This window comes from Chroicocephalus ridibundus, chromosome 2 (genome assembly GCF_963924245.1).
Source record: "Chroicocephalus ridibundus chromosome 2, bChrRid1.1, whole genome shotgun sequence".
In the NCBI taxonomy this organism is placed as follows: Eukaryota; Metazoa; Chordata; class Aves; order Charadriiformes; family Laridae; genus Chroicocephalus; species Chroicocephalus ridibundus.
In genome coordinates this window covers 73669594-73694915 of record NC_086285.1, presented here as the reverse complement: position 1 = coordinate 73694915, position 25322 = coordinate 73669594, and the positions used below count along the sequence as shown (strand labels likewise).

Here is a 25322-nt window from a genome sequence, read left to right as displayed (position 1 = left end):
GTGTCGCATTACAACACAAGCCTGGGAAATTATATCCCTTTTAAATAAAATAGAAAACAATACCAACAACTTAACAAAAAAAAAAAAAAAACACAAAAAACCCACACAAAAAAACCACAAACACCCCCCCTTATGCTGACTGAATTGCGCAGATGCTTTTTTTAGGGAGAGAGAGCGCGTGCTTCAGCCCAAGGCTGGGGGAGCTTATTGCAGCTGTGGCAGCGGATAGACCCTCTCTCCTGGGCTGCTGGTACCTTCCCCCTCTCGGCGTTTTCCTTTGCGGCCCTGGCTTACCTCTCTCTGTGCCTCTAATCACAGGGACATAATTTCTCAGAACTATCAGCATATTTTCCCTGCAAATGTGAGGGGGGCGGACACCACGCAATGTAACTGCGCCCAGTGACCACTCCCAGCCTTCTCTCGCTCTCAGATTTATTTTTTTTAGGTATTAAGACAATCACGATGTATTACAGTGTAAAGGCTGCAGAAAGCTGCATTTTTTAACAACAGAAGCTCAGTGAAAACCTGTAACACCCCCATGGGAATTCAGCCCTAAGTGCGGACTCTATTAATATTCTCCATGTCCCTGTGTTAAAAGGCAAGTTATAAGAATTGGAAGGGAATGAGTGGGCAGAAAAGTGGGACAGGGAGGAACCATCTGAATTTTTAGCACCCTTTCTGTCACTAGGAAGTTCCTAATGCAGCCCCTTTTGTAACTCAGGCAGTTTTAATGGACACAGTAATGATACCAGAGGGTCGTTTTTTATCAGGGTCCTTGCTCCTGGTAAATACTAGTTCATGGAAGTGTCTCTTTCTGTTGCAAAAAAAGACTAGCAATATTTCTTTTAAGCAGTATTGCATGATTTTTTTGAGCTTTCTCCTCCCCGCTCTCTGTCACACTTCCCCAGGAATGGCTGGCGGATGGACTGCCAGCTGTCTAGAGCAATGCAGAACAATTTGTTAAAAATTATAACTTTGCTATTCTAATAATCCATATTCATATTGAATTTAATTGTTAATAGTGATCTTTACACTAGATCATGGATTCCATTGAAAGGAAAAAAATAATATTAAAATAATAATGACTACATTTTTTTCCCTTTTTTAGTGTTTTCTTTAACTGTGGAAAATTTTGACCATCTGTGTTGTTCTCTGATAATTTGTTAAAGCATTTATTTAAATTCCCTCCCCCCTTTTTTTTTCTCTCCTTTTCTTGCTGAAACTACAGCTGAGGAAGTGGAAAGACTGGCTGCAATGCGTTCAGATTCTCTAGTACCTGGGACTCACACACCTCCGATCAGAAGAAGAAGCAAATTTGCCACTCTTGGAAGACTTTTTAAGCCATGGAAATGGAGGAAGAAGAAGAGTGAAAAATTTAAGCATACTTCAGCAGGTAATAGTTGCGGTTTGTTGGTTTGTTAGTCTGGAACTTTGCTCAACAAGGCTAAAAATTTATAGTGCAGCCCCAATTTATAGAGGTTTTAAAGGTTGTTGAAGCCTGGCTTGGCGATATTTCTCAGCTTCTAAGAGATCTGTAACTTTGTTACTGGCTTTCTCTTTAAAAAAAAACCAAAACAACTCATTGGGTGCACTACAATTAAAGCAGCATCTCTCCAAAGCTGTGTACTTGGGTTCTGCCACTAGAGCTAAAGGGTAATCCAGAAGAAATCTTGTTACATTGATTTAGCATATTAAGGGTAAAGGAAATGGCAATATGAAAAGACAAAGCTAGTGGAGGATTTAGCCACATTCAAACTCCTGTGAATGCTAATAGAGGAGCAAGACAAATACAAGACAAAGGAGTTGACACTGTGTTGAATAACTTGCGTAACCATAAATTATTTGTTCCATTGGGCAGGAAAGATGTGTCACTTGTTTTCTGAGAAAAACAAATCTCTTTTCCTGCCACACCCCTTCTTATGCCTTTGCTTTCTAACACTCCTTGTTTAAGACTCTTTTTAATTAAAAAACAAGTATGGAAAACTGCAAAAACATGTTTTAATATCGTAAATTGGTCTGTGCAAGAATCACAGGTCCAGGCACTGATGCACACGGTGGAAGTTTGTACCTGGCGTGTTTGTTTCCAAGGTCTGTGATCTATTTAGGAGGTTTCTTTTCTTTGTTATTCCATGATGACTAATAATTACTACATGTGATTTTGCAAGTCTTGAGCCTGGATTGTCTGTGAGAAAACATGAATTTTCTTCTGATTTCTTGTTGTTCTCGCTAGAACTAGAAAGCAAGCAGTGAGGATCTTGCTCCTTTACCTGCCAGAAGAGGCTTGAGTTACAGCCCAGTTTCTCTCTGACCTGTTTATTGCCCAGCGGAAGCTTTCAGGCAGGACTTGACTGTACCTTCTGGCTCCCCAAAGCCTGTACTCCTGAAAATGGCCCATAATTGCATGAGGAGTCTCATTTAGCTAAATGGGAACTCTTGCATGAGGTTAAATGCAGCTAAGAGTTTTCAGGGTTCATACCCGAAGGTGCTCTTTACTGTGTGCTGTTTAAGCAGCTCTCCGATTCATCAGGCAGAGGCTAATGAACTGGAATAGATGGTTGTATTACTCTGAGTGATGACTGTATTTTTTGACTTGGCGGTTGAGAAATATTGTCACCAAAAATGACGTGTTTCTGCAAAACAAAAGGCTTGTCTTTCATGTTCTGTATCAGTCATAACCATAGTGCAGTGTGGCAGGATTTCCATGATAACCCTATAGCTCTTCGCGATACATGGACACTGTGGTGACAACTACTCTGAAGCTAGTTCCAGCATGCTGAGTTAGTTGGTTACCCCTAGGAGGATAACCACGGCAGTTCAGGATGTACTATGGGTGCCAAAGCCTGCCTAGTATTTATTTGTATGGTTTATCCAGCTCCGGGAGCTGGGGCTGAGCTGCGTACTGCTGCGACTGATTACTTTGAAGCTGGCTTGAATACGCCTGCGTAGTCTGCTCTGGACATTACAAGAAGTGTTACATAGATGTGCCCCATTTACCAAAACATTTGGGAAGTACACACTGATTAAAACCAGAGCAAAAACATGTGTTTCTTTTTTTTAGAGGAGAAGGAAGCTTTGACCAGACATGCCATCAGATCTCCTTCCCTGGAAAGGGGGACTTCAGAGTCTGAAGAACTAATTTAAAAGCTGGGTCTCCAGGTGGCAGGGAATGTTTGTCGATTGCAGTACGGGGTTTGATCTCAGCTGAATCCAAAACCTTTTTTTTAAAAAAAAATTCTCATTTCTAGTAAGCTAACAGTATCCCGCAGCTGCTCTGCAAAATTGGTATTCCTGTCAGCTCCCCTGCTACTAACTGCAGCAAAATTGACAAGGATGCCAAATTTGCTGAGCACCCTGCAGGAGGCACAGGGAGAGATTTACTTCTGGGCTGTACCAGAGCTGGGGACCCCACAGTTTCCCTCATCCCTGACCCCGGGGAATGGGAATCCACCAGGATCCTACCAAACTCCCCTGGCAATTCAGTAGTGTTGGTTGAACCTAGAATGTGTAATACAAAAGATTTTGCACTGGAAAACTAGCATTTTTCTGCCAGCATTTCCATGACCTCTCATCTAATACCTCTGATCTCACTGAGAAAATATATTTAATTTTTATAATAAATCAAAGGACAAGCTTATGAGATGGCATAATGAGAGCCAGCATGAAACTTCCTAATACAGGCTTATTTTCTTCTAGTGCACTGATAAATGTGACGCTTGGAGAAAAAAGTATTTCCCATTAGTGTCCTACAGGCATGCAACCAAGCTTTCCCACCTGCATAGAACATCAGTAATTATCAAAAAATAAATAGTAATACAAGTATTTTATTAGGCTCTTATTTCCTGCAACAATAGATTCAATTATTTTAAATGTCGAAAGTGGTAAGGGTTGAAGCACATGGCCTTATCTGTTGAAACTTCCTTTGAAATTAATGGCAGGTTTTTTTCTGGGAGAGGACTGGAAGAAAGAGAGAGTCAGGCTGATATTTAAGGTTGAAAGGTTGCCTTTTTCTTGAGATTTCCAAGTGCTAACATTTTGTATCCGTATCTTCATCAGACTAAAAGCTCTGATTATTTATTCAGAGATGAATGCATTAGTTCAGTGGTCAGTAGGCAAAAAACCCTTTGGGGCAGTAGGAAAAGTTATTTGCTGACACCTGATAATTGCATAAGATGAGATAGAAAGTCTGTAATTTGATTGATCGAGGATCTTAACATTACGCTTATTATATATGGTTCCTGTCAGCACATCAATACTCATATCATGATGTTTGAGCATAACAAATTCCCCATCCTCTGTCTTCATTATTGTGTTGTCACTGACAAGCAGAAAGTTAAAACTATGCATGTGTTTCGTATACTTCATATGTTTATAGGTTATGTTGGTTCTGATACCCCTGTAGCAACTATGCAGAAAGGTTCAAAGTCTGACATTGCCTTGGTGCTGACTTAGTCATGAAGGTGAAAGTGATGGGTTTTGATGCAGACATCTAATGCCTTTGCCTTGCAGTTGGTCTGTCCACGAGCGTCATCATTAGGTATTTTGTAGAGTGACCAGAACAGGTAGAAAAGATCATGCTATGGGGTGGTCAGTTGTTGTAGATGGTAAGCACCAGATGAGCCCGCATCTGGGGTTTGATTTGAGCGACCTCTTCTGCTGGAAGGTGGAGTATTAAAGAGGTTGTTCAGGACGTGCACCGTGGCTCACAGATGGGCTCCATCTGTAGACAGGCTCCATCTCAGAACAAACGGGAAGGGAGATTATACTGTGTGAGGGATGCCAGTGTACCACAGCGGGGCAAGAAACAAGTTAATTCTCACTGTAATCCTGCTCCTGGACAGAAGTGAAGCTCCCTCCAGCACAGAGCGATTTTCAGTGTCAGGACTGCAAATCATTTCATGACAGAAGGTCCTAATGAAATTTCTTTGGACACCAAAATTCCCACAATACAATATAAACACTCCTGACAGTGAAGTTGCATGTACAGGGAGTTAGACAAAGAAATTAAACTCAGCCATGGTGTTACTCATGCTGTAGTCAAAAGTGTGGTGGGTGTTTTTTTTTAAACTCGCCTAAAATTTCATCTTGCATAGAAAGCGTGAAAACTTTTATTACCATGGAAGGCTGAGGACCCCTCACGGCAATGAACAGTATGATAAAGGTGACGACTCTAGCTTTGGGAGCACAAGCAAACTTCTAAATGGCAAGATTATATCAGTTATTGGGACAGTTTCTTTTAACTGATAAGGAGCAATGTCACTTATGGCAGAAGCAGCCAGGAAGAAATAGTGAATTTTCTTTGCCTGAGCACATTTCCTTTGGCTGGATGCAGCTGGGATGACTCCAGCAGGCTGCACAAGTTTTTTCAACCCACACTGGGCTCTCTGGGAATCATCAAAGCAGACAGCAAAAGAGAAAGCTGACTGTCTCCTCAGCCAGACCTTTATAATTGTTTTTAATACCTTGATCTTGTTCTGCTCACCTTGGTGTGAATTTGAAAACAGTTCCTGGGTGTGCTGGTTTTTTATTGCAGTGCTTTACACGTGCTGGTGAAATGTCGTTTCCTTGTGATGTTTTGGAGAAGGGAGTGCTTCTGAAATAAGGAAGCCCAGGGGAAAATAGGTTCTGGGCTTACCTGGAATATTACTGAAGTTTTTTATCACTGCATTCATCAAGAGCCAACTGCTTGCAACCTTTCAGAAAAAAAGTATTTAAGCTGCTTGAAGGAGTCTGAATAGGGGAAGAATGTCTTGTTTTGCCATTTCACATTTCTGGTGACCTTCATTTTAAAGAATTGGTGTGTCTGCCTTCCCCCATCCTTGCTCCCTGAGTTGCGGTGCTCAGGCAGAGAGGAGTAGGAAGCGCATGACTTGTACTTGGAGGAAACTGGTTGGATTGATAAGAGGAAAGCCAGGAGATGGTGAGAAATTAAGGGATGTGGAGGAAACTCTGTTGTAAGTAGGAGAGGCAAATAATTCATCAATGTTTGGGTTAGGTACATAGGTACCCTGTAGAATGAGCAGAGAAAGTCCAGTGTCAGAAGAGCCAAGAAGCAAATTATTGTGAGCCGGGCGTCATCAGTTGGGTTGGGGAAGGTTGGGTTGGGGGACTAGGACTTTCAGGGCAGGTTCATAGGCTGATCTGTTGCCCAAGGACCTTAGGACTCTCTTAATAGTTGTCTGTACAGAAGACGACAGCCTTCTCTTGATAGCAGTTACTCTGTTAAACTGGAATGGCTGAGGTCTGCACCGAGGATCTAAAGATTAAAGCTCACTAATGTAGACAGTGCCACAAATGGAGCAGCTGGATTTTTTCATTTTCCTTTTCAGGGAGGGCATGCAAGCTCTTCCATTTACTTTGATTCATGCTCAAACTGTTTAAAGAAAAATAAGTGTGCCAAACCTAAATCCGCTCATGCAGCCTTTAGCAGCCCCACTCCCAGAATCTGCATTAAAACAGCCATTCAGTTTATGCTCAAATGCTATTTTTTTCACTTGCTAAGCCTTGGTGCTTTGGTTTTTCCAACCAGAGTTTTTTAAAAAGTGCTCTATAAAAATTCGTATGTCAATGTGTTTATATAAGTTAAGTCTCCCAGTCAGCAGAGGGATTGTTTAAATTTGGCAACACTTACAGGCAAGGACTTTCAATGTTTCTGATGAATAACAAGAAGAAAACAAAATGTGGTAAATCTGTGCAATTAGAGGAACTGCTATTCATAAACCATCCCCAGATCATTTTATTCCTACTGCTGATTATTTCTAACTGCAATAGGTAAATATTTTGAACTTCGCTTTCCAGAATATTCGAATCGGTAGAAATTCAATAATGTGTTGGCAGTGCTGCTCTTAAACCTTCCTACTCCCTTCTGCTTTGCCAATGATCGCCTCTCGTGTTTTCTCATGTAAAACTCTTGGGCTGTTAAACTACTCGTGCTATTTGGGCGAGATCTTTGCCTGGGGAAGCGAAGGAGAAGCTCAGCCTGCAGACATGCCTGCCCTCACCTCTGCCTGTACTTTTGGGGAGGTGGTCTAGGGGGGAAGAGATTTGGCATGTTTTTTCCAAACGCCCACCAGGTTATTGAAATCTATCTGCAAAGATCAATTTTCAGCCTCTACTTTGAAGGCAGTGGTTTGTTTGGATCGTTGGCTAACAGAGATGACTGTTCTGAAGTACTTCATGGTCCTATTCTGTTCTCCTGAATTTTAGTTAATAACAACTGTGATCCCATGTGAAAAGTATTAATATTTCAGTTACAATTCCTCTTATACTTTCAGACTGGACTATCTCTAGGTTTAGGTAGGGAGAACTGAGGTAATTATGGGTTTTCTTCCTTCACCCTCTTTTTCTGATGGCTTGAAAATGTAATTCTGAATTGGCGTTGAGAAAGAGCACGGAGTCTCTGGGTAGTGTAGCTGGGTCTGAAGGTACGCTGAAGCCTGAAATACACTGAAGTCCCGTTCTCATCCTTGATGAAGTCCGTCAGTGAGACTGTGTAAAACCTCCAGTAGCCCTTTCGATGTGAGACAGTGAGCAGGCGTTGTGGACACTGGTCCCAGCCAGGTATTTTTGCTGGTGCTTGGGCCTCTCATAGAGCATGGATGCTGTGGTGAGAATCACTGATTGTTCCCGAGATCATGGGAGAAGAGTAAGAAATGGCACTGATGTAAAATTTAGTCCAGTCTTCCAAAAAGGAGCTCCAGTTTTGTAAAAACCCAGCAATACAACCGCTTTTCAGAGTTACTCAATGATTCTTTGTTCTCTGTTTTGTGGGGTTTTTGAGGGAGGTGCAAATTGTCGTTCTCTGAAGAAAAGCACCATTTTGCAGGAACTTGGGCTGTTCACGAATGCACATTGACTTAAGCAAATGTTTTTATCTAAAGGAAATTCCAGAAAATAAGCACTTTATATTTCAGTATATTCTAGATTAATTTTAGAAGAGTTTTTATTCAAATATATGTTTCCATTTCAAATTTGAATTAGATATTAACAAGCACAGCTAAAAATCTGAATTACAAATATAAAATTACCTGGCAGACAGGAAAACATTTGTATTTTATGTCTGGTGACATATTACACTGCTTGAGTTGAAGTACTGAATGAAAAATTAAAATCAATTTTCAGTTTTAGTTTTTGCATTGATCCAAAGTTGCACACTTGATGTATTCTTAATTCTGGAAGTTAAAAAAATTTATATTCTAAGTTTAGATGCAGGTTGCCCATAGCTTCTCTTTGCATGCATTAACATGCATCTTCTGGCCAGAAGTTGCACCGGAATTCATGCAAAACTATAGGCAACTTTTAAAAAAATTAACCTTTTGCCTTTCTATAGAGGGAGCAAAACTAGCCTGTGTATCTGCTTGCTGCTGTGGAACTGAAGATCCAGAGAGATTTTTAACCCCAGTGGTCATTTGCAACCTTGCGATGAGATAAACAGCCCAAAGCTTATGGTCGCAGAAGGCACTTCATAGCAAGGGAAAGCAGTGGGTGGTGTTTCCTTCTTTATTGTTGGAATTATAAATTATCAGTGGTTTTAGACTTGTCATTTTAAGCAGATTAAAAGAATTCAAATGCGTTCAGAAGTGGCAGATCTCCTTTGTAGACAGAAGGCAGTTAAAGCCAGTTGTCTAGTTTTATACTTGAACTGCCAAATGGAAGCTCCTGGTTCAAAAATGGGGCGTATAATCACTCCCCCAGGAGTGTGTATTCTACTACAGAGCAGCATCGTTGTGTCATCCTGAGAGCTGCTGCAGAACATTTCCAGGGTTTAAGAAGTGGACTTTGCTTAGCTGGACTGAAAAATGCGTTTTGGGATCGTTCTAGCCCCGTGCCAGCTCTAATGGAACATGCGAGACGAGGCCCTTTAATGTGTCCCTTCTTACAGGAAAGGGATGTTTAATGAGGCTGTTTGGGTTTTATGCTAATTACTTTTCCAGCTGCTGTGAAGATTATACGAGGCCGCCCAAACTGTAATACTGCGACATAATTCTACAACAATGCATTCCTGTTAAAATAATATAATAACACAATTAATCCATTAGAGAATTTACAGCAAATTTTGAGGATTGAAAAATAGGTGCTGTTAATAGCATGGGGTTCTGTGCGGTGTATGGATTAGAGAACGCATTCATTGGAGATGTTTTAAGGAGTGTTTCACCAACAAATCAGCAATAATAGAATATCTGGTTGGGGGGAGAGAGAACGAGCGTGTTTGGAAGAAGCTCATTCTTGTGTAAAAAATTGTTGCATATCCTCAGCTGCCGTTGCCATGACTCATGAATGTACAGTCTTCATCAGGCTGGGTCCTTACAGATTATTTTAGAACGCTTTCATTTAACAACAAAATGCATTGAAGCTGCTTTTTATTTTTAGATTGCATTTGAAGCGTGGAAATTAGTTAGAATTTCTCAGACTGTTGGCTTTCATTCTTTAGCTTTTTGCTGCCCTTTTTTAAGAAGTGGTGGGGGGAAAGCAATGTTTCCCAGTGACATGGAGCAAGGAGGCATCTGGTGTGTGGCGAGAGCAAAGCCTGAGTGACAGTGGTCAGCTGTAGTGCCAGGTTATCCCAGTGACCCAAAAAAAGCTGGAGGTCCTTTCTGGCAGGATGCTGGCTGGTCGCAGGATCCTGCTTTTAAGCAACTCCTGCCGCGGGTCCACCGGTTCCTCTGTACTTTGCTCAGAGGTGAGCATGGTCCTCTGGCTCCCAGAGCAACAGAGAGGAGAACCTCCCCTGCCTTTCAGAGACTGCTGCCAGGTAGTTTCTGAAAGCAAAATTCATGTAGATGCCTTCATTCGGAAGCACTGTGGAGGAACTTTTATTCCTAGAATACCATTTTGTGCTCTCTTGGTGTTTCCCAGAGGAATTTCCGAGGCCAGCGTGGTGGTACTTCAATTGAGCCCTGCCATATCAGTGACCCAATTGACATCTGACCCATGTTGTGATTGGGAAATGGGTTGGTACGTTAATGTGAACATGCAGCCCAATGACTCTAATTTGATAGGATTTTTTTAATCACAGTAGCTGCCCTTTGTTTCCATGTCTGTGAACTGCATTAAAAAGGCACGTACAGCTAGATGTATAGGGTATGGGCAGCAGGGGTGAGAATCCCAGGTCCTCAGGCATCTGAAACACGGATGACAGTCATCCAGACAAAATCATTAGCTTCATAAGCTCTTTCCAGGGCTGCTGAGGCTAATGTGTTGAGGAATAATAAATAGTTGCTAGAAAGAGGAACTGAATTGCCCTGTGTACAGAGGTTTAATAGGAAAAATCAGATTATGGATTAGGAATCAGATTATGGATTGGGAATCAAAGATAGCTTGATGAAGAACAGTTTCTTAGAAACCTTGGTCTAAGTCTTGTTTATACTAGGGCTTGTTTATACATTGTAACTTGAATTGTTTAAACCATAAATGTGAAACAGATTAGTTATATCACCATAAACCCTTGGGTGGATGTTTATTCAGTTCATAAACTCATTCGTTTTATTTTAATTCATTAAGGCAAATTCATTCTGAATTAAAATGTCCACACAAGTGTTTAACATGGCATTGGTGATCCTCCTTGAGTCAGTTAATTCCCGTTTCTTTTCCTGAGCACTCACGTAAGTAGCCACAGGAGCTAGTGTGCAGGAAAGAGTCGATGAGATAGCTACCTTGGCTGCCGCAAGAGATGGGATCTAGAGGCTCTGTTCAGTGAGAGCTAAATCTGGCTGCTTGGAGTGACCCAAGGGACCAGGCAAAAGAAGCATGAGGTGGTGATTTCAGCATTTAACGAAGAGGAAAAGCTGTTGTTGCTCTCTTCCAAATTCTGCTGCTGGCCCATCCCAGTCTTGCTGCGAACGATGCCTATAGATTATTACACTCCAAGTATTGCAGGACTTAATTGCAATTTCACCAGGTCTCCTCTTTTTTTTTGGTCAATCTGTCCATGTGTACGGTTTCTTCAGAACTGCAGTTCACTAAGAGAGAATCTTGGATTCCAGTAATAAAAAGCATTATTAAAAACCCTGTGTGCCTGTAGAAGTCTTGGAAACCAAAAGCATGGAAAAAAATCTCAAACTCTTACTAGAAATTAAACTCACTATTTTGACGAAACTTACAGATTTTCTGAGTATTTATAATTTGCTTTATTGGTACCAATTACATTTTCAGGGGAATGTTTCAGTTCCATAGTATTATGTCTGTATAAAGAAGACTGGAGTAGTTAAAAATAAGGCTTATTTTGGTTTCCATTTATTTGTATAGGATGAAGATACAGTACTATCTATTGTTAACTGCATCCGAGTTGTTTATTATCTACAGAATGTCCCACACTTTTAGATCCATGATGCTGAACATCACTCGTTACTCCTTTTGTTCTCACTGGAGTAGCAGGTGTATGTTCCTGAGCTGAAAAATGGAATATCTCAGGCTCTTATTTTGCAGCTGAATACATACGTGTAGGCTTTTGAAGGAACAGACCTTTGTTACTCTTACAAAGTTTTAATTTGATAATTAGCACTCTCGGTCCTTTATATCTTCAGAGCTCTATATATACATGAAGTTAATCAGGCAATCACAAAAATTCTGTTTATGAAAACAGGCAGTAAAAATCATCCGTTTGCTGCGGTGAATGATACTTTTTCAACTTAACCAACTGCATTATTTGCCTGTTTTAAAAGAGAAACTGTTAGGGTATTTACATTTGCCACTAGCCACTGCGCTAGCCTGAAAACACCAGTCCCTCACCTCCCTCTGTTTTGCAGGAAGCTCCTGTTCTCCATGTGCTCTTCATTAATTCCTTAGTTAAAAGTAGCATGGGGCTGACAGCTGAACGTGCACAGATAAGCAGCGCTCTGAGGAAGGTCCAAAGAGTACGCAGAACTGCTGCTGCCTGAAGGTGGTGGCGTGTATTTGTACTGAAAGTGGTTGACAATGGGTTTGATTATTTTTCTTCCCGCTGAAGCTGGTGAATCCCCCTCCTGTCTTCACTGAGCGCCGGGTGCCTGGCAGGCAGTTGCTGAATACCAAAAGCCTTTGCTCATACGGACAGGCCACGAAGGCTTCTGCCAGCTGCACAATCTCCCTTCTGAGGTGCTTTGTTCCCAAAAGAAGGCTGTGGGACTCGGTGGGTGCTCAGCTCTTTGCAGTAGTAAGCTTTGTGTCTGCAGGCCAAAATGTTTCCAGGACGTGCACATACACTCAAAATGCACCCTTGCAGCCTTCTATATTTACGATCTGCCTCAAGACACTTTGAAGCCCACGAATTTTCTATCACCATCATCCAGAATCAATACTGCATTTACACTTCTATGCTGACACTTAAAATTTCAAAACTGTACACGTACCTCTAATAGTCTCTGTGCTCTATGGACCTGGTCGAAAGCCCAGTAAAAATGATCGTTGAATTCTCTCTGGTTCTCATGGGCATAGGATCAAGCCTATATTAGTCACTGTAACATTCCTCCCAGTTTCATATCTAATGAGAAAATATGCTATAGGTAGATTAAACATCAGTTAAAAAAAGATGTAGTTGCCTGTGAGTGAAAAATTCAGATGGCATTTGGACCAAAGTTTAAATATGCCTGAGTGGTGGTGTTTTTTCTCACCAACTAGTGCCTTCTTGTACATCATTTCCTGTGGGGAAAAACAGCTTGATAATTCCATGAGCAACAGAACTTATGAAACCCAGTTTTGTATGCGTTGCTCCTTCCTGGGTCCTTTGCTGTTTAATCATGAGGCTAGGAATGGCAATTTGGATCCATGTTCTCTAACCAGCCCCCCAGTGTCTCTGAATTTTAGAAGCATAACAAATATACGGTCTTTCGTCCTGCCACCAAAGTTGGAAACAGGTAGAGAAGTTGTTAACCAGGGCAGGGAAAGACAAAAAAGCCACTACTGCTGATAGAAATGCACAGGAATGAATGGGAGAAAACAGGCACTGCCTGGCCGGTACAGAAAAGGGTACCTTGGCTGTTCTGGTTTTAGACTGAGCAATGGGTTTGGGAGTGTGGCAACGCACCTGGCATCCTTTTGCGACTTCAGTCTTGACTCCAAAATATGTGGAACAAATGTACTTCTGTAAGGAAGGCACAGATCAGGACAGGGAACTGCTGAGAAATTGTCTATGCAAATAATTTTGGGTTTTATGATCAATGGAGAATCCTTGTGTGTCCTCACCCTTCTGTTTGCTTTGAAAAGGAGGTAGGAAGGAGAAGGTATTATTGACGTGTCAGTATTTGGAGGACAGGAATTAGCCATTAGGAAAATTTAACAAAGATTATATTTTCCTGTAACTAATTGTATCATAGTTAGTCTTTTCACCAGAACAGCTGAAAGATGCAAGATGCTTTTTCTCTCTTTTTTTAAAATTGGAAGACTTTCGTTAGCTGCACTCCAAAGAGAACCCCACGCTACAGTGGTGTAGGGGAGGGCAACAAGTCAAAACAAGGAGGGAAAAGAAAAGGCAGCGTCACGGCGGCCACTTCTGGAGGTGCAGTGGCAAACCTGAGGGCATTAGCACTGTCCTGTTGAGCATCTCAGTGCTCCTTGCAGCGTGATGGAGCTCTGCCCCACCGCACACCTCGGGTTGTAAACCAGTTGGGACATAGTTTCCCAAGGCCCTCGGTGTCAGCCAAGGCGTGAATGGCACTCTGGAGGCATTTGTGGGATTTGGATCTCTCTCCCTGGGAGAGAGAGAGGGAGGTTTCTCTGCAGACAAATGAATGCAGAACTGTTGTGGGAGTTTCATGCGTTCCCTGTGAAGCACGGTGAGAGGGCAGATGTCAGCCAGGATGGAACAGAGGCACAGGAACTTACTGATTTCTTCTGATTTTCCAGTTGATCTTTGATTTGTACAGTCTGCACAATGGCATCTGGAGCTGTTTGTGTGATACCACTTGCTTACTGATAAGTGAAAAGGAGTTTTCTCAGTCTTCCAGTAGCTTTCATAGGGGGTCGGGCTTTGGCCATCCTCATCCTTGTTACCTGGGACAATATCTCGGGAAATGGTTATATTTTTATGGTTCTATGGTTTATTTTCAAGAACTCATAGCCTGGCACTCAGCTAGGAAGAGCACAAAATCAGTCAAGATCTAAAACTCTGTATTCTACAAATAGATGACATTTTGCAATATTAGATCCTAGTAGGGCACAAACCTTAGTAATTGCTCTTTGGATCATGTCTCATTCAGCGCTTGAATTAATAGTATTGAAAATTTCACATGGGTGCCTTAAGTAGTTTGGAATGAACAGCATCAAAGGTGAGGGGTATCTTGATTGTAGAATAAATAACTGGCCTACTTGTTTTTCACAAGGCAGGTGAATGCCAACCATAACCCCTGCCAGTTGGAAATCCCCTACTATACATTATTCTGATGATGATCTGATAATTGAAAGACTCCATAAATCTTTTCTGGCTTTTATTTACTTATTAACTGGAGGTTACTTATAATTGTTTATCTCTGTAATCTCATTCAGCTTTTGCTACAGCTGCTTTTCCTCTGACTGGGAATAATTAATATATGAAGAGCTCTTAGACCACCACCATCACCAGGAACGGGTGCACTGTAATGGCCTCAATGCATCCTAGAAGGGGAGCTCAGTGCTATGGGGAATGGTTTTCTTCTGCCATATTGGGATAATTCACTGCAGTATGTACTGGCTTTTGTGCGGATCTGGTCCTTGTTTCATCTGTCTCTCTGCAGGGGTATAGGAAGGGAAGGCAGAATCCGAGTCCCTGCTGCATGTGCTTACAGTATTTCTTGGTGTATGTATGCACCGCTGTACAGCACATGTCTTGGTAGTTCACAGAACCCAGTTCAGGACAAAAGTGAAGATCATTACAGAAAATGCATGTGTATTGGTTTATAAAATAAAATAATGGAATCAGCAACAGCTACTCTTCTTAATTAGGGGTGGCTCTAAATTGGCCCTACAGTCATTCAGGCGTCCGTTGTTGATCTCCATAACACAGGAGTCTCTCACGCCGGCAGCACTGATGCAGGAGCTCTAGCACATATACTCATCCCTTGTAGTAACCAAGTCCATCTACTATCTCTTATTTAGATGTGATGTTTACGCCCCAGAAAGCCTGCAGTTTGGAATGGCTACCTCTAAATATTGATGTTGGCTTTTTGCATCTGAATCTGCAAAGGCATTGTGCTGGATTGAGAGGCCAGGGACGCTGTGGCGTTTCTGGCATTAATGTGCAGACAACATTCCTGCAGGCTAAAATGCCCTGCAAGTAGCTGACAAAACCAATCAAAATCCCCCCATTTGTTAGTCTAGCAGATTAGTCCATTTTCTGATTTCACTGCAAGGGTTGTGAGACTGGCTTAACTCAGCTGCCCTCGTCTGAGTGGCATTTAGATCAAGGCCAGTCTCAGCTGTGTCATAGTGTCACACCTTCTGAACTCGCACAGCTGAGATTGGGTTGGTGCCATTGAATTAACAAATTTAAAGCTAATTCACATTTTGGTCAAGACGTTTTAATTTGGATTCTTGCACCTGTCAAGAGGGAGTTCACTGAGCTCCTCTCACAGCAGGTCATGAGCCAGCCCCCCCCTGCCCCACTACCTCCCACCCGATGGGAACCGTTGGCAGCATCCCATGGGCTATCCTACATGCTGGGACCTGAACCTGGGTTTCCAGAGGACCTGAGCCCCTGCGACCAGTGCGGAGGTAGCTATTTTACAATTTCTTCCTTGTCTTCTGGCACTGGTTCGTTTGCTGAATTGAGCTGGCTCTGAGCTCCTTAGGGTAGTCATGACATCTTCCTCCTGGGGTCCTGATCATCAAAATGACCACGGAGAAAAAGAGGTTGTGTTTGACCAGGATTTTCAGGATTTATCTCTGGAATTATGTGCCCTGAGAATGGCTTTTGTGTGTGGTATCTGTTGTCCTGGCAACATGGTTTCATCGAGGAAATACAGTGTGTATTTGAGCACCCTTGATACCCCACGCTGCAATATGTGTTATATTGGTCTGTCTGTTTTCTTTCCTTACATCCCTAGAAGGGGGAATCATAAAAGTGAACGCTGTGAATACACAGGATAGAAAAGCCACAGGGGAAGAGAGCTGAGATGCTCCCCTTCTGCGCTAATTGAAAATACGCCAAATTATAGTTCACTGCACAGATAAATGAGAGAAACAGGAGACAGGCTTTGAGGATTGTGCTATCTCATAAAACCCAGCAGTATCTCCAGAAGAGCAGAGCTCTCTCTTAGCCAGTGTTAGAGCAAACATGGTACCGGTATGCATATTATGAATAAATTGGTGTGCATACTTGATCTGAAACTCCCTATAGATTAAGATGAACAAAGCGATAGCTATTCCAAGCGCATGTGACAAGGTGTGGGCTAAGTGAAGTACTTCTGCTGCTGGTCTAATGATGTCTCTTGTGCTGCAGAGAAGCTAGATAAAAAGAGGGCTAATAGTCGGGAGCCCTAGATCCATATTATAGTTGATTTGTAGCAAGTAGGGTAAAGAGTCTCCCTATTCATGTAACATCTGCTAGTTCTGTACAACCTTTATGTAGATATGCTTATGTCCTACTTTTTTCCCCAGAATCTATACATGTGTTTGAGCGTTGCCTCACCACAGTGGGTGATGTAGGGCACTTTTTGTCTGTTAAACTCAGTGGTAAAATCTCATCGCCTTCAGTGACAACAGGCCTGACCCTGTGTAAAAAACGTGGTGAAGGCAGGAGGCTTTCTTCTGCATAACTAGGACACTCTAGTTAGTGAGAAGACTATCTTATATAATGCTTTCAAGGAACGAAGAACACAAAAAATGCACACACATTTATTAGAGGAGATAACTGTGGAACAAAATTACTATGTTGAATAACAAAGTGGAAACTGTTTACAAAATGCTGATTTCTGGGTCATCATTTGCTTAATTTTTCCTCTTTTGCTTTGCTTGAATAATGAAAATGCATTGGTCCCATTAGTCTCCAGACAATCTTTAGTTATTTCCATTTGTTAGTTGCTCATGTGAGTGTTTCCCAAAGTCTTTTGAAGTGGGACTACCTCTGTGTAGGAAGAGAGTCTCAAGAGCCACCTCTTATCCTGTTCCTGACTCCGTGGCAACCCCATGGTAATCGAACCAACTGTTTATGTGGAAAAGTAATATGAGGAAACCACTGAGGCAGTTTTAGCTGTCTCTTAATGAAATGTAACAGCTGGAAATCAGGAAGAGCATGAGCATCCTGGGACCAATCAGCCCTCTGTGGAGAAGCAGCAAGTGCTGTGTAAACCACAATCAGTGTATCTCTGGTGAGAGCAGCGCTGTACTGAGTAGGTAGCTAATACTATGGTGGAATGCTTAAATCCAAACACCACTTTAATTAAATTTCCCTAAGTATTAGGCCTAGGAAATATAAATTAACCAGTCGACAAGATTTTACAAAATTGGAACCAGTCCTGGACTGACGTGAGCACACTGACCTCTGTCTTCTTGCCATCTGCCTGAGATCATTTTCATGCCTTAGGAGATCCTTTCCAGCCAGTGGTCCGCTGTATTTTACTAAAAGCTGAGCTGTTTTCCGTTCTTTCAATACTGTCTGCTTTGAGATTGCTCAAAGTGTAGCCCCAGAGGATTTTGTTTCATTTTTCCATACTCTGTATCATGGGAAAATCCATAAGTCAGATCACAGCTTCCTCAACACAGTGCAAGTTGGGACCCCAGTTCTTCCTGCAAGAGATGCCCCAGGCAGGTGTTGATGGTATTCTGTTCACTGCAAGAGTAGACAGCGGAAGAAGACTTCACCCATGGCACGAAGAGAGCATGCACAAGAGATGTAGGGTGGTTCATCACTCGCATTTCAGCCCTTTTACATCAGGAAAAAAGGCTACAGAAGTCCTGGATCTGCCCAGAGAATAACTCACATGGTGAATAAACTGTAAGAGACAACCAGCAGGGCCTCGTCCAAAGCTGTGCATGCAAGCACTTGCCTTTGGGTATCTCAGGCAGGCAGCCAGGCCAGGGCCTTGGCTCACAGCATTTTCTCAGCTTGTCTTCTGTCCTGCAGCCCAGTGGGCAGGCTAGAAGAGCATAAAGAAGGCACAGAGTGCCTTAAAGTCATGCTAGCCACAGAGCAGTGCTAGGCTAAGGTTTCACTTCATTTTATTTTGCAATGTCCCTTAGGAGAGTTGTGTGTGATCTTTCCCATTATTTTACTTAGCAACCATGCCATCTGCATAACACAAATCAGCAAATAACAATTGGCTTTTGCTTACATGAGATCAAGTTGTACTTTGCTTCACGCCTTTATTCCAAATATCTCACGTCAAATTTTGCTTGCAGTTATGTCTAGGTATTTCCTGTTAAATCCATCAGGCTGCGTAACACTGGCATTGTAAATACAAGCATAAATTTTGCCCCAAACTACATTGTTCTTCCGGCCCATTTTAGTCTCTTCAGTCACATGTCTTTTAATTGTCAAGCTAACTCCCAAATTGAAGTGAACCTGTGCTCAGTGCTTGAAGGTAAGATGCATGGGGCAAACTATATACTACTGATAAATGAGTAACAAAGGTAGTAGCTGAATCAAGACAGCAGGAAGACAAACAAGGCATGAGTAGATATCTCACATGCACTTATTCTTACCTTCCTCTTTCTAGTTTTAAAAACCTAGTCAAAATCCGTATACTGAAGATAAATGGCGTTTTGGGATCACACGCTAGGTGTGGATTGATGTCAGTAGTTACTCTGTGAGGTTAAGTGTATTAAGAGACATTTAATCACTCAACTTAAGGAGTGAACCATCCAGAGCAGCTTATTCAAGGGCATTATATATATACCTAAAGATATATAGATAGATATATATAAAAGATACTGCATAGCTCAGTAAGCTGGAACAGACAGGTAGAAAATGGTGTACGTTCTAGTTCTTACTATCCATGTTTCATTTTAATTTGTTATTTTTGCTGTATAATTTAAAAGCCATTCCTGCACTTGGCCATTTGTAGAACAGTTTTAGCCTCGGTTATGTAAACACGTGTATCTTTTATATTACTTTTAAATTGTATTTATGGATTGGATGCCACTGAGTAGAAGTAAAGGCAATGGCGCACATAATTGTGGTAGGTCTCTGTTTTCAGCTTCTTCTAGCTTTCAGATGAGACATGAGAAATTTAGTCTTTTTTCTTATTGATCATTGCTCCCCAAAAATATAGACAACGCGAAGTCTCCAACAAGTAAAATGTTTTGCTAGATTTGCAGGGCTCCTAATGATATAGAAATAGATTTAATTATAACAATGGCAAGATGTAAAGTGATTGTGTATTATCTGGGCCCTTATAAGAAAGCGCCTAATTCTTCCAGTCTCCTCATGGAGACGTGGTGGGATGACTGTCATGACTGGAATGCTGCGATGAATGGCTATAAGCTCTTCAGAAGGGACAGGCAATGAAGGAGAGTCGGGGGCGTGGCTCTGTACATTAGGGAGTGTTTTGATTGTATAGAGATAGATTCCAGTGATGATTAAGTCAAGTGCTTATGGGTAAGGATGAAGGGGAAGGCAATAAGAGAGATCTTGTGCTGGGAGTATGCTATAGACCACCCAACCAGGATGAGGAGACAGGTGAAGTATTCTGTAAGCGGCTGGCTGAAGTCTCGCAATCGCCAGCCCTTGTTCTGGTTGGAGACTTCAACCTGCTGGGTATCTGCTGGAAATATAACACAGCAGAGAGCAGGCAGGCTAGGAGGTTCCTCGAGTGCATGGAGGATAACTTCCTGACACAACTGGTAGGTGAGCCTACCAGGGGAGGTGCCTCGCTAGACCTACTGTTCACAAACAGAGAAGGAGTAGTGGGAGATGTGGTGGTCAGAGGTCGTCTTGGGCTTAGTGATCATGAAATGGTCAAGTTTTCAAAACCTCCACCTTGGACTTCTGGAGGGCGGACTTTGGCCTGTTCAGAACACTGGTTGAGGGAGTCCCTTGGGAGATAGTCCTGAAGGGCAAAGGGGTCCAGGAAGGCTGGACACTCTTCCAAGAAGGAAATCTTAAAGGCCCAGGAGCAGGCTGTCCCCAGGTGTCACAAGTTTAAAGGGCCGGGAAAATGGCCAGTCTGGATGAACAAGAACCTTCTGATGGGACTTAGGAATAAAAGGAGGGTTTACCACCTTTGGAAGAAGGGACAGGCAACTCAGGAGGAGTACAGAGATCTCGTTAGGTTATACAGAGAGAAAATTAGGAAGGCAAAAGCCCAGCTGGAGCTCAACTTGGCCACTAACATTAAGGACAACAAAAAAAGTTTTTATAAATACATCAACAAAAAGAGAGCCAGGGAGAATCTCCATCCCTTACTGGATGTGGAGGGGAAAGTTGCAACCAAGGACAAGAAGAAGGCTGAGATACTTAATGCCTACTTTGCCTCCGTCTTCAATAGTCAGACCAGCTATCCCCAGGGTGTTCAGCCTCCTGAGCTGGAAGATAAGGATGGAGAGCAGAACAACCCACCCATAATCCAGGAGGAAGTAGTCAATGATCTGCTTCTGCACCTAGACGCACATAAGTCTATGGGGCCAGATGGGATTCACCCAAGAGTACTCAGGGAGCTGGTGGCAGAGCTCACCAAGCCTCTCTCCATCATTTATCAACAATCTTGGTCAACAGGGGAGGTACCAGATGACTGGAGGATGGCTAATGTGACGCCCATCTACAAGAAGGGTTGGAAGGAGGACCCGGGGAACTACAGGCCTGTCAGCCTGACCTCAGTACCGGGAAAGATCATGGAGAGGATCATCTTGAGTGAGCTCTCATGGCAAGTGCAGGGCAGCCAAGGGATCAGGGCCAGCCAGCATGGGTTTAGGAATGGGAGGTCCTGCGTAACCAACCTGATCTCTTTCTATGACCATGTGACCTGCCTTCTGGATGCAGGGAAGGCTGTGGACATTGGCTGTCTGGACTTTGGTAAGGCCTTTGACTCTGTCGCCCACAGCATTCTCCTGGAGAAGCTGGCGAATCATGGCATAGACAAGTGTACTCTTCACTGGGTAAAAAACTGGCTGGATGGCTGTGCCCAGAGAGTTGTGATTAATGGGGTGAAATCCTCTTGGCGGCCGGTCACCAGTGGCGTCCCTCAGGGCTCAGTTTTGGGGCCGGTTTTGTTTAATATCTTTATCAATGATCTGGATGAGGGGATTGAGTGCACCCTCAGTAAGTTTGCAGATGACACCAAACTAGGTGGGAGTGTTGATCTGCTTGAGGGTAGGAAGGCTCTACAGAGGGACCTGGACAGGCTGGATCGATGGGCCAAGGCCAACTGTATGAGGTTTAATAAGGCCAAGTGCCGAGTCCTGCGTTTCGGTCACAACAACCCCAAGCAACGTTACAGGCTGGGGGAAGAGTGGCTGGAAAGCTGCCCAGCAGAAAAGGACCTGGGGGTGCTGGTGGACGGCCAGCTTAACATGAGCCAGCAGTGTGCCCAGGTGGCCAAGAAGGCCAACAGCATTCTGGCTTGTATCAGGAATAGCGTGGCCAGCAGGAGTAGGGAAGTGATGGTGCCTCTGTACTGGGCACTGGTGAGGCCTCACCTCGAGTGCTGTGTTCAGTCCTGGGCCCCTCTGTACAAGAGGGACATTGAAGTGCTGGAGCGTGTCCAGAGGAGAGCTACCAGGCTGGTGAGGGGTCTGGAGAGCAGGTCATATGAGGAGAGGCTGAGAGAGCTGGGCATGTTTAGCTTGGAGAAGAGGAGGCTGAGGGGAGACCTCATTGCCCTCTACAACTACCTGAAAGGAGGTTGGAGAGAGGTGGGTGTTGGCCTCTTCTCCCAGGTGAATAATGACAGGACCAGAGGGAATGGTCTGAAGTTGCGGCAGGGGAGGTTTAGATTAGATATTAGGAAGAATGACTTTACTGAAAGAGTGGTCAGGCACTGGAACAGCCTGCCCAGGGAGGTGGTTGAGTCACCATCCCTAGAGGTGTTTAAGAAACGTGTAGATTTGGCATTTCAGGGCATGCTCTAGTGACAGAGATTGTAGGGGGTTCTTTTGTGTGCGTGTATGGTTGGACTCGATGATCTCAAAGGTCCCTTCCAGCCGTGAAGATTCTGATTCTATGATTTCAGTATGTGGTTCAGCAGGGATACCGTCTATTAATGTGCACAGGCATATGCTCTTTCCTCCTCTCTAGGATATTGTCAAAGCCCATCAAGAGTTTCAGATGCAAAATTCCTACTGGAATTAATTTCAACTGAAATGCTTACTGGCCAGGAAGCTGAGGAGAAGCGAAAATTTTCATCACAATTCCTGGTATTTTGTGTACCTGGATGTAGCTTCACACTGCAGCGTTCAGAGATGCCCAGGATACTCCCAGGCATTTTGAGCGTTACTGAGTGAAGTGCCAGAGCAGTGCAGATGAACCTGGTTGTGAATGACTTCAGACCTTCATGGAAACATTCAGGCAGGTGAAACCACACAAACTGGATCTGACAGAATAGCTTGTCGGACTTGCATGCTGCTTTGAGCTTAAGGAGGCTTCATAACATGGAGCGGCATGGTGGAAAGGTAGGAAATCCGTGGAAAAGAGTCAGTACAGAAAACTAGGCAGGCATCATTTTCATCCTGCCAGCACCAATCCATTACAGAGACAGAAAAGAAACTCACATGCTGAATGGTGCCTTCCTGGGAAGTGTAAATCCTGATAAACCTATTTCAGTGCGTCTCGGATGTTTTGCTGATGTGTGCATGTTTACATGTCCCGCTTCTACTGGCTACGGTGTGCTGCTTACAGCAGTGGGCCGCTTTGAAGCCATTCTGTTTGCAGTGAAGCTGTGGCTATCTAAACCTGTTCCTGATGACTCCAATGGGGAGGGGGGGAATAAATTAACTGTCTGCCATTGCCTCGGCGAGCACAAAGGTAGACAGGATTTTGGGAGCTGCCATCTCTTTGGCAGTTTTAACATTTGGACTGCCTTCCTGTTTAAGAATAGCAGGTCTTTAAAAATATACCCCTCGGTGAGGTTTTGTGGCCTCAGTTTTTAGAGGTATATAATGTAGGTATAATTAATTAGATGACTTCATTGTTAATGAAGCGCTTTTGAAGTTCTTGGAGAGCTTCAGCTATGACAATTCTGGTCAAAGTTATACGTGTACCAAGCGTACCTGAATGTCGGTCAAATGTATTAAGATGAGAATAGGTAAATTTGATGCTCCATCTAAAAATTCATCATGATTTTTCTGGGTTGGTTTTATACCAATGCTAACAAAACACTATCAGGGTTTCAAATGTTTTAACTGGGATTTTGTATGTGTCATGTCCTTTCCCTACTCTGTTCCCCTTAATTACAGGCGAGTAAAGTGGAAATGCTGTCTTTGTTTACATCTCCGTGTCCTGCTTGAGAATAAAGGGATTGCTTTGGTGTACTGAGAGCAGTATCTGACCGACAATGACTGTAATACTATCTGCTAATTAGAGGATTTGGCAGAATAATTGCAATTTTCTACTTAAATTAGAAAAGTACTCTTAGTAGAATCTGTGATTCTTTTTCATCGTGGGAGATATACAGCATGCTTGCATCAGGACAGGCTTAACTGCTTGTTAACAGAACGGGCTGGCATCAGAAACACAAAAGCCACAGTTCTTTATCAGGAAAAAACCCAACACTCTTCTCATCTGGGACACATGATTCTGTCCACCTGTCCCTGTCTACCTGTGTATACACACACCTCACAACCCTTACCTGTTAACTGTGTTATTTTAATATTAGTCAACAATATTATCTCACCAGCAGTAGGGCTGTTTGAGGAAAGGACAAAACATATTATTGCAGCGTTTTATGAAGAACAGCAGGAGATCACAAACCACTTAAGTTTCCATGCCACAGAAATATGATTATGTATTTATAAAGATTAATTTTTAATAACACTGTTAGCTACAAATGTGCTTAGATCACATGTTTGGGTACAAATATTGCTTGAACTCTGGTGAAGTTCACATCTAAATTCAGAACAATGAAATATGTACGGTATTTCAACTAGGTCTGGAATGTACAAAAATGCTGGATATTCAGTTACCATGAAGTTTTCATACCTCATTGAATATTACTGGAAATTCTGGTGCTTATGTTGCAACTATGCCCATCGTTCATTTCTTTGATGTATAGTCAGGATAATGCTGATATTGCAGAGAAAATTGTAGTCCTATCGTTTTCTTTAAGTATGTAACTCATGACAGTGCAGAAAGTGGTATTGAACAAACCTGAAAAACAAATACTCATAAATTCGTATACTGAGCATTATCCATCTAAGCATATTTGCAGATAAACGCATTATAATCTGGGGACTGAAAACATAGCAGCAGCACCAGGATTGGACTTTGTAATATTTTCATCTAAGCTTCTGGAAGCTGATGTGCATTTGCATATTAAAACTGCTCTGAATCTTGTGTGGAGAAACCTCCATGAGATTCAGAGCCAGGAGCACCAGCCTTGCAGAACTGGCCGTTCTCAAAGAATAAAATTAACTGGGAAAACTGTTACGATCAGTGGCCACTGCTCCCTCTTGCAGTTCATTTTTAAGTGAGAGTCTTCTGTGGGGACTTTTCATTAATAAAGTCTCATGCTCCAGATGTCTTTTCTCCATATAAGTTGTTGGTTTGGGATGGGCAGCCTGGCTCAAGTCACTGGTTTTTTTGAGAGACTGCTGGTGGGAGCTTGGACAAGCCACGCTCAGTAGCAGCTCTCCTGCACACAGCTGCCATGGTTGAAGCCATAAAGACGGGTGTTAAAATGTTCTCTGTTTGTATACGGGTTAATCTTTTCCGTATAACATTTTCATAGGTACAAATTATATACTGCATAATATTAGACATTTCTCAAACGAAATTCTTCAGAGCAAAGCTGTTGGGAGAGCTGAGAGACATAAATGGAGCAAAGTTGGAGGGTGAGGGGAGAAGTGTTTCTGCACTGAGGAAAAACTTTTGATCCAATCTTATCAGTGGGTTTTGACATCATTTTGGTGTTAGAAATGGCATAGGCACTTAGCTGACTCTAGGTTGTATGTGGCTGACACCGACAGTGTCGTCTGTAAACTTGAAAGAGAGTTTTGCACGGAACATGCTGTCAGTTGGCTGCCATTTCCAAGACTATTTGCACAATGTTATTGCAACCTGCAGGAGAAAAACTGAGATTATGTTTATGTAGTAAGTTGTACTCTGTAAGACAGGCAAGACTAATACCAATATGGGGATGAAGAGGCTTCAGAGATGATAATGCAAGTTCCTCCCTGGTTTTGCCGGGTTCGTTATAGCTCATCTATACAGTAGGTGCCTCAGTAGGTACCACAGCTGAGCAAACAATGTCAACCTCTGTGTTATAAAGAGGGACTCACTTTTAGTGTTT

At 42.7% G+C, this 25322-nt stretch overlaps 1 protein-coding gene across 7 annotated transcripts in view; it reads left to right on the top strand.

Annotated features, from left to right (window-relative positions):
* Nucleotides 1-25322, top strand: part of PHACTR1 (phosphatase and actin regulator 1) — a 323130-nt gene that overhangs the window by 188211 nt on the left and 109597 nt on the right. For all 7 annotated transcript variants that reach the window (XM_063325904.1, XM_063325902.1, XM_063325903.1 and 4 more), the window contains one exon: nucleotides 1229-1393. In XM_063325904.1, coding sequence (XP_063181974.1) covers nucleotides 1229-1393 — 165 coding nt within the window. The remainder of the gene's footprint in view (nucleotides 1-1228; nucleotides 1394-25322) is intronic.